The sequence below is a fragment of the Ctenopharyngodon idella genome, chromosome 23 (assembly GCF_019924925.1).
Source record: "Ctenopharyngodon idella isolate HZGC_01 chromosome 23, HZGC01, whole genome shotgun sequence".
Lineage (NCBI taxonomy): Eukaryota > Metazoa > Chordata > Actinopteri > Cypriniformes > Xenocyprididae > Ctenopharyngodon > Ctenopharyngodon idella.
The window spans coordinates 7619803-7629396 of NC_067242.1; the positions used below are offsets into that span (position 1 = coordinate 7619803).

Below are 9594 nucleotides of genomic sequence, written 5' to 3' on the forward strand. Positions count from 1 at the left end.
TTTGTTTCTCCATTGCACACACACACACACACACACACACACACGCACACGCACACACACACTATTAAGTAGGTTAGAGAAGGTCATTTTGGCTTTGAGACATTGTATCACTGGCATTTTGACACTTTTAAACACACACATGGATGAAGGATTTATGTGTTGTCTGATGTCTGTTCTGTTTCAGTAATGACAGCTCAATGACAGCCATATACATACCACACACACACACACACACACACTGTACTGCATCGCACTTCTGTCTATTTGTGAAGTTCTGTGTATTTATATTTTAAAACAGACTGACTCTGAATTCACAGAATGAACACAAGAAGGGAAATGAATGATGCATTGCAGTTTTTTTCAACGGCTTACACACTTTTCAAAACTTTACACACAAATCCAAGAATTGCACACACAAAATGCAAAATGCCTCCCATCTCTTGCAAAATTAAGCACTGCATTCAAAATATCACAAACACATCTCAAAAACAAACATTTGTCATACGTTGCAAACACCTTTGCCATAATATTAAATTTTTGGATATATCATATACACACAGTTATTCAAAACCTAAAGCTCTTCTTTCATGAGCTCCTATGTACATTTCTGTACAAGATTTAAAGTAATTGGCAGAGAGATGGTGAAAAATTCACGGTAAACGCGAAAGAAAGATTGAAACCAAACTATTTATTTTTTACTGTAAGCATTTGTGGTTGTGTATTACACAGTACGAAAGAAAAGAAATACATCAACCATGTGTAGTTGGACAGAAACAACAGTTGCGTTTGAAAAAGGAAATCAAGATACTTCCTGTTAGATTTTTGTGTGTTACAAAAAGAATTGTGTGTTGTGTTTTGCAAGAAGTGTTTAATGAAATGTGAAGGCTGAGAATTATTGTATGGTTTTGCAGATTTGGTGTGTGGTTCTGGTGTTTGAGTGGCAGGTTTCAGAAATTGTGTGTAAGGATTTTGTGTGAAAGCAGTTGAAAAAAACTGTATCTAAATATGTCACACTGCCTTTTTGTAATATTGAAATCAGCTGAGCCAGTGTCATGCTAAAATATGCTTTTAGTTTAGATGAATGTCAGAAAATTGCACAGAGAAAGAATGAAAAACAGTAAGAGGAATTTCAACACAGAGTCATCAAATATAATCCGAGAGGATACAAGTCAAGGTCAGATAGATGAAAAAAATAAAAACACAGCTGAGAGTGAACTCAATCAATCCATTATTATAGTAAACTTACAATGATACAAGTAAAAAAAGAGAAAAAAATAAATATAAAATATAGATAAAAATAAAGATCAAATAGAATCTGTATTGAAAACAAGAACATACTGATATGATTGCAAAAGCTGGGTTTAAACAGACATTATTTGTAATTTTTACTATCCCTGATTTACTGTCATCATCCATGGATGTTGTTTCCTCAGTGAAGGATAAGTGCTTTGCGGGAAGGTTAAAGTTTCAGAGGAGACATGCGCATGCATTCTGTGCCGTGCCTGCGTGTATTTTAGACCTGCTAATCTCTGGATCATATAAAAGTGTGAGAGGAATGTGTCTGTGGAATTTAATCCATCAATTCTGAAATGTACCACACACACACAGACACACACACACACACACACACCGTTGCTTTCTTTACTCCGTGTTACTTTCTCAATGTCAATTTGCATTAGTGCCATTCACGTGCATGAGCTTTTTTTGCCCACATGAGGAACAGTCAACCTTCCTTATGACGACCGAATAATGAAATAAAGAAAACCTAGAAATACAGAAACCTTTCTTTAAAGGTTAGATTTAGAGGATAGATAATATTTTTTAGCTCAGAATAAAAACAACTGAACACAATGGACAGTCCCCACCAAAAACAAAACAAACTGTGAATCTGTAGCCAAAATATAGGGTCAAATGCTATAAATTGTCCCAGAAATTTGACAAAACCTTGATTTAATATTTAATGGACATAAATGGACAATAAAATATGGAGAAATTTTTTTTTAAAATAATGTTTAAATGATTACGTTTGGGAATCTACTAATTAGCATATTAATAATTATTCTATTTTTTATTCGAAGTAGAGTTTATGGCAAGTGGCCCTTTAGATATAGGGTAAAATGTGACCCCAGGTAAAATGTGTGTGTGTGTGTGTGTGTGTCATTTGACCCAGTTTGTGATCCGTTCCCCCGCTTCAGTGATGTGTCTGTCTGTGCATTTGTGTTTCTGATGTGCTGCCTTTATTTGGCCAAAGTTTGCCATTGGAAACGCCCTCCTTACGCTTTCTAATGGCCACGTGCCCACTATATGTCGACTATAAAAGAGCCGCTGTGCCTTACGCACAACACGGTCAATATCCAGACACATTATTTACAGACGAACTCAAACTCAATCATCAAAATGCCTTCAAGCCAAAGAATCATGATGACACCTCAAACCAAGAAGACAGGTAAAGCATTATTATCATAATTAAGAACTAACCAATACATCTCAGAATGTTTCTAATGTTACAAGCATTTTAAACTAAAATATAAAAATAGAATCTAAGTCAAAATATTAACACAAACTATAATAGTATATATGAATTATACTAAAATAACACGGCTCTGAACTTAGTTGGCTTAACTGCTATAAATCCTGCAATTTAATAATAGCAAGTATGTCAAGAATTACAAAAAAAAAACAACTACAAAAAAACTTTCATATAAATTAGTGATGAATAACCCATCTGAAGTATGATGTGATTTATCCAGATGCACATAATCAGTGTTTGTGTCGGTGTGTCGTCGACTGTAGGTATCAGGTTGCCACATTATCAGAAGTCTGAACAAGTGTTGAATGATTTTAAACTGGGCTATTGGGTCAGTGGGTTACTCTCACACACACTTACAGTACATACCGCATGTCTGATGCTGTTCCCAGAGATGAGCCTTCGCTGGCTGAATGTCAGACTGAGAACAGACCAACACATACAAACTGTACTAACTTGACAGGATAAATCATGACCTCATTGTTTGTCCTCTTGAAAGGTTTATCTGTTAGGACAAACCCACACTTTATCGATCTAAACCCTTTTCAATATCACTTTTTCTTTCTTACAGGAAGGAAAATCAAAGCTGGAAATATTCCTACTGGTATGACTAAACATCTAAATCCTCTCTGCATGCCTAAAAATGATAATTGCCAATTATAGTCAAAATCTGCACTGATATTTCTCACATTTTCCCTCTTCAGAAAAGCTTCCAGTTTATGAGCCGAACATCCCAGAGCCGACGTCCAGAGAGGAGCTGCTTAAATGTGAGTCTCACACACAGAACAAGAGTCAGATACCAGTACTGACCTGCTCCTTTCCAGTCTGAACCAGGGTTATTATCATTAACTAAAGCTAAAAACATACTGAAATTAAATAATAAACCTTATTTTATATCAGCTAGTTGCCTAGGAAAATTTCTCATTTTTGTACTAAAATAACTAAAACTAAAACTAAATAAAAAACTTTATACACATATTTAAAAAAGTTTCTACTTTAAATAAAAATAAAAATAGAAGATATAAAAAAATAAAATCAGCTTCAAAATATAAACAAAAAACTATAATAGTAGATCAATGATAGTAAAATAACACTGGACTGAACTTAATTGGCGTAACTGACGTGTTCCTTTCGTCCTAGACTGGCTCAATATTTCATTGGACGAACGAACTGCCAATAAAGTGCTGTGGCTGACAGAGGGCGGGGCTAAAGTGTCTCGAATGACAGATGAGGTGTGTCCTTACCTGGACAGACCAGAGAGATTTGACCACAGCCCTCAGGTGAATCACACACACGCACACGCATATGACTGGGCTAAATTCAGAATTTAAGAAAAAGAAACGAAGGTTTTTGAGGAAAACATTCCAGGATTTTTCTCCATATAGTGGACTTCACTGGGGTTCAACGGGTTGAAGGTCCAAATGTCAGTTTCAATGCAGCTTCAAAGAGCTCTACATGATCCCAGACAATGAATAAGGGTCTTATCTAGAGAAACTGTCGGTCATTTTCTAAAAAAAAAAGAAAGAAAATTATATACTTTTTAACCACAAATGCTCGACTTGCACTGCTCTGTGATGTGCCACGCATTACGTAATCACGCTGGAATGGTCATGCGTGTCAACTCCAGAACTTATGCCATCTTTGATAAAATTATTAAATATTATTACATCCAATATGACATGATAAATATAAAAAATGAACAGCACATATGGGGAAACCATATATTTTGCAAGAATTCTCAAATTCTGAATGGGCCTCAACTCACACAAACACACTTCATAATTCTGATATCTTTATCTCTCTCATGATAATGAATATACTCCTGTGTGTGTGTGTCCAGGTGCTGTGTAAGGAGTCTATCTGGGCGTCGCGCTGTTATTGGGAGGTGCTGTACTCTGGCTGGGTGGTTATAGGGGCGACATACGAGGGTGCAGGGAGGAGGGCAGGAGACGGGCCCTGTGGCCTCGGGGAGAACGAGGAGTCTTGGGGTCTGGGTTGGGCCGGATCCTGCTATGACGCCTGGCATAAAGGAATCAACAGCAGGGTGGAGGACGCTCATCAGTGCTGCACTATAGGTGTCTATGTGGATCAGCCCGCCGGCCTGCTCTGCTTCTACACCGTGGAGACAGAGCAAGATTCACAGAAGAAACAAGTGAAACTTCTTCACAGGTTTAAGAATCCCATAAAGGAGAAAATTCTGCCAGGATTCTGGGTGGGAAGACAGTCCTCTTGTTTAATACTCAAGAAAGAGGAATGAGGAGAACGGGAGACAAAATTACACAACTGGACAGGGGTCAGGGAGATAAATTGTGGATTAAAAATGTATATAATAAATAAAATATGCTGTATGTAACATGGTTTTACAGTTCAGACTGCTCTTTGGATGTTGGAAATTATATATGATTTTTAGCTTTAATTTTTGTTTTAGAAACAAACATTAAACAGTATATTACAATTGCTGGTTCTCTGACAAACTGCTTTTGTAAGTCGCTTTAGAGTTTCAGTGCTGAAGTGTCAAATACACAGTTCACTTTGCATAAAAGCTACCTTTATCACACATGAAATCCAGTGTGTTGGACTGCATCATTGATCAGTGTGTCATTCATTCAAAGTCCTGCACTAAGGTTTCAGCTGCTTTTGATTGATTGTAATAGTTGAGAACAGCTGCATTTAGCAGTAAATGTCAAATGAAGCTCTTGGGGTTTGAACATGGTCACTGGAGACGGAGCTGCTCTATTCTGAGAGGATCACAATCACTAAACCTGCCAATGCAAATGTGATTTTCACCTCAAACTCACAGTTTCACTCTTTGATTGGTTCAACGCTCTGAACTGGAACACTTTCACTTTTGCTCATGGAGTTTCAGTTGTAGTTTTATAAGGCGAGACGAGGCAAGTTTATCAGGGGTACAGTATGATTGAACACTGGAACTGAGGAAAATGATATCAGTTTGATTTGATATCAGTTTCTCAGATTCTGAGCATATTTGAGTCAAACCAGTCTGTCACAGATCAGATCACAGTCTAATAGAGCTGATTTCAGTCATAAGTTAGTTTTGAGCACATGTGTAGTTCCTGTGTTTGTCCTCTGTGTGTCAGTAGTGTGTGAAAGTGTGTGAGCAGCTGCAGTATCAGTTCAGTCACTGTGGTTTTTGTATGACTCTTTATCACTGTGTGAATGTATAATCACTTACGCAACCATTAGAATTTGCTCTGCAGTGAAGACTCTGACAGTAATAATGTCCAGCATCTTCAGTCTGGACTCCAGTGATGGTCAGAGAGAAATCACTGTTAGATGATTTACTGCCACTGAATCTAGATGGAGTTCCTGACTGATGGTTGCTTGTTAAATAAATCAGGAGTTTAGGAACTTCTCCAGGTTTCTGTAAGTACCAGCTAATGTAATGTTTTCCATGGTAACAGCAGTATGGATTTATGTTAAATTTACAGTTTACAGTGACTGATTGTCCAGTTTGAGAGAGCAGCTCTGAGGGAGTTTGAGTCACTGTCACCTGACCAACAGATTCTGACAAGAGAGAAAGATTAGAAATCACAAACACTTTTACAACCATATATCTTCACATAAAATATCAAGTAAATAATGTATGTAATCTTGACTGACACAAACCTCGACATAATACTGCCAGCGTCCAGATCAATATGGTGCTGAAAGTCATTTTTGTTGGTTGTAGGTTCAGTTCTAGTGAAAAACAGTTGTTGATCATGTTTGATGTTTGACAGAGTTATAAACACATGCAGAGCACTGAAGCGTGTGTCGCTCATGTAAAACACACTCTCTATGCAAACGCTTCAGTACCCACTAAACAAAGTCATGTTCAGAACTGCCTATGGATGGATCCGTGGCTGAGGTTTGAAGACGTCTGGGCATGGAGGTTATGAGTTTCTGGAGTTTTGGTGTCCCATTCTTGTCTGATATAGGTTTCCATCTGCTGAAGAGTTTGTGGTCGTCTTTGTCATATTTTTCGTTTAATAATGCGCCAAATGAAAGATCTGGACTGCAGACAAGCCAATTCAGTACCCAGACTAATCATTTGGAGGGGAGCATATATTGCTCTAAAACCTTTATATACCTTTCAGCATTCATAATGCCTCAGAGATGCTGGCTTTTGAACAGAACGCTGATAACATGCTGGAAAATCTCTCCCCCTCCACAACAAATATGTATAATGAACACACAGTTACAGCAGCCAAAGAAAAGTTAACAGAAAAAGTACGAGGACCAAGATCCCAACTAAAGCAAACACTCTCCACCACGATGGTGACTTCAAATAAAACATCAACATCTAAACCTCTGTTAATTCTCAATAAGGGCTCATATAAACACAGATCAGTGTTCACTTCGGATTTTACTGTGTATGTTATACATTTCAGCATCTATCCAAACAGAGTTTTGTACCTGTAAATGTTTTTATTTTATTTTATTTTACATATAAACATGAAAAAATAGTCTGTAAAGTGACTCAGTGGGAAACACAGTCTTTCCTTCAGATCTGGTCTCCCTCATAATCCAAAGATGTGTGAATTACAGATGCTAAGTTGTCTAAAGGTGTGAACTTGTGTTTTACTGCCTTAGGATGGATCTGTGGCTGAGTTTTTTTTTTATTTTTATTTTTTTAACCTTGTACGGCGGTTCCATAAACGTCTATCCACCTTATTCCTGACTAGCCTAATGCGTTTCGAATCATGGGTTGCACTTCCGGTTTAGGGAACTTCCATTTAAAAAGACTGAAACGAATCGTTTCAAATCATAAGGTTGCTCTACAAATAAAGCTTATCCGTCAGTTTGACTGAATGAGATGTCAATTTTTCTTTCATGTTTTATTTTCAGACATCATGAGAATAACGTATCGTTTGGTATTTTAACGTAACATGTTATAACAAGAATATCTATCGCAAGAGCTCTTTTCAGTCGCTGCTTTCTATCCTCGTGATTATTTTCTTTTGTCCCTTTGCATACCGCTGTAATAGTATAAAAAAGGACAACATATACTGCACATTTGTGGTCTGTTCTCCCGATATAATTTACAATATATCCCATTAATAATTCACTGGAATGCACAAAGAATCTCTTGTTTTTCTCCTCAAAGCCTCACGTCTCTTTCCATGTTTGTTTTCACAGGTAAATACAATTCAGCCTATTATCTGTAAAAATGATGGAAATCACTTTGAAATAGTATCACGCAATGCTGAAGTTCATGAACATTTTTTATTAAGCCAACGTATATTATAATACAGATATATATCACTGTCGTTTATTTTACCCGTCCGTTATTGCTGTGGGCGGGTAAAATCGCGCTTTTTCATGGCCTGTTGAAAGTACATTGTTGATGCTTTTACACTTTTAATTGTCCTTTTAATGTTCGATTGTTGAAGGGTGAGTAGAATAATGTCATCTCATTGTACCCAGTTAAAAAAAAAAACGTATTATTGTGTTCATAGAGCGAGCCTTTCACTGACTGTTTACAGCTTAATGGAAGTTACACTCATAATTCGTGCAAAGCGTCACAATGATATTACGCAGCGTCTGTGACCCCGTTTGCACAGGGAGCGTGCCTTGCAACCATGGAGACATTAGTGAGAGACGCTGCGTAATATCATTGCGCCTGCTGCACACATGGTATGGCAGCAAAGTTCCTTGATTATTATGCCAAAATGACAGTATAGTTCCTAGCCATATCGGCCTAGAAAATCGCAACTTTACATTTTCCGTCGGTCTTAGTACACAATGTAACTTCAGAAGAGTCAAGTTTTAAATAGGAAAAATATCGAAACTCTTTGGTGATTTTTGAGCGAGATGCTAACGGTCTAATCAGATTCAATGAACTATGCTAAGCTATGCTAAAAGTGGTACCGCCCGACCCAGAGATCGGCTGAATGGATTCGAAAACGGTAAAACTCAACTGTTTAACTCTAGGGGAGTTGGAAAATGAGCCTATTTTCAAAAAAAGTGGAGTGTTCCTTTAATGATTCATTGACTCACTCATAAGGTCAGTCTTTTGTCATCATCTATTGGGGTAACAATGTAACTTGCAGAAAGATTTGCTGTAAAATCACCAGCACTAATGCCGCAGGTAAACACATTTGTTGTGTGTCCATGATGGAGGATCACGAAACTTGACTCAAGCTCATCAAGACTTCTGCAGTGAATTAAAGAGAGATGGAGAGATGCCAGAAGAATATTCTCACTGGAGTGACTTGAGCAGTCGTTTATATAATGCTGCTCTTTTTTGTGATTGACAGGCTTAGATGAACACACTCAAACAAACTTCTGTTTATAGTTACATTTGTTCAAGTTGTGATCATGTTCTGCTTTAAAGAATCTTTCCTTAGATAATCTTTTTATATTTGTAGTATTTTGAGTGTCTGTGTTGATTATGTCACAATCAACAACACAATTTGTGTGAAAGTGTTTGAGCAGCTGTTCAGTCACTGTGACTCTGACTGACGGAGGTTTTTGTACGACTCTTTATCACTGTGTGAATACATTTTTACTGTTCATCCAGTAGTAACTCTGACAGTAATAATGTCCAGCATCTTCAGTCAAGACTCCACTGATTATCAGAAAGAAATCACTGTAAGATCCACTGCCACTGAATCTAGATGGAGTTCCTGACTGGAGGGTGCTTGTATCATTAATCAGGAGTTTAGGAGCTTCTCCAGGTTTCTGTAAGTACCACGCTACGCAGGGTGGACCGCAGGTTGAATGTTTACTGAGTTTACAGCTCATCACAACAGTATATCCTGGTATAGCAGTTTTCACTGCAGGAGTCTGAGTCACTGTGACCTGAGCTCTACAGCCTGAAAAACAAATCATTTATTAGTTCAAAAATATATATATTATTTGCCATATTTTTAATGTGTTAAAATTATATAACTGAATTGATTGATATCAAAAATAAACTCTTCACCTAGTATAAAGCAGTATAAGGTCGTCCAGATGATGATGAAGGTCATGTTGATGAAGATTGTTGTGTGTGTCAGTGATGAAGTGTTAAACTCACAGCACTATAAACACTCTCAGAGCACTGAAGCATCTGATCAATATGC

General features: G+C 37.3%; 1 protein-coding gene across 1 annotated transcript; it reads left to right on the forward strand.

The window, feature by feature from the left end:
* Window positions 1-708: 708 nt before the first annotated feature.
* LOC127506067 (tripartite motif-containing protein 16-like protein) lies at window positions 709-5668 on the forward strand. The gene is made up of 5 exons (XM_051882207.1): window positions 709-2446; window positions 3099-3131; window positions 3232-3294; window positions 3668-3807; window positions 4368-5668. Exons 1-5 carry the CDS (start codon window positions 2305-2307, stop codon window positions 4782-4784), a joined length of 795 nt encoding a protein of 264 aa, XP_051738167.1. The 5' UTR covers window positions 709-2304; the 3' UTR covers window positions 4785-5668.
* Window positions 5669-9594: the final 3926 nt, after the last annotated feature.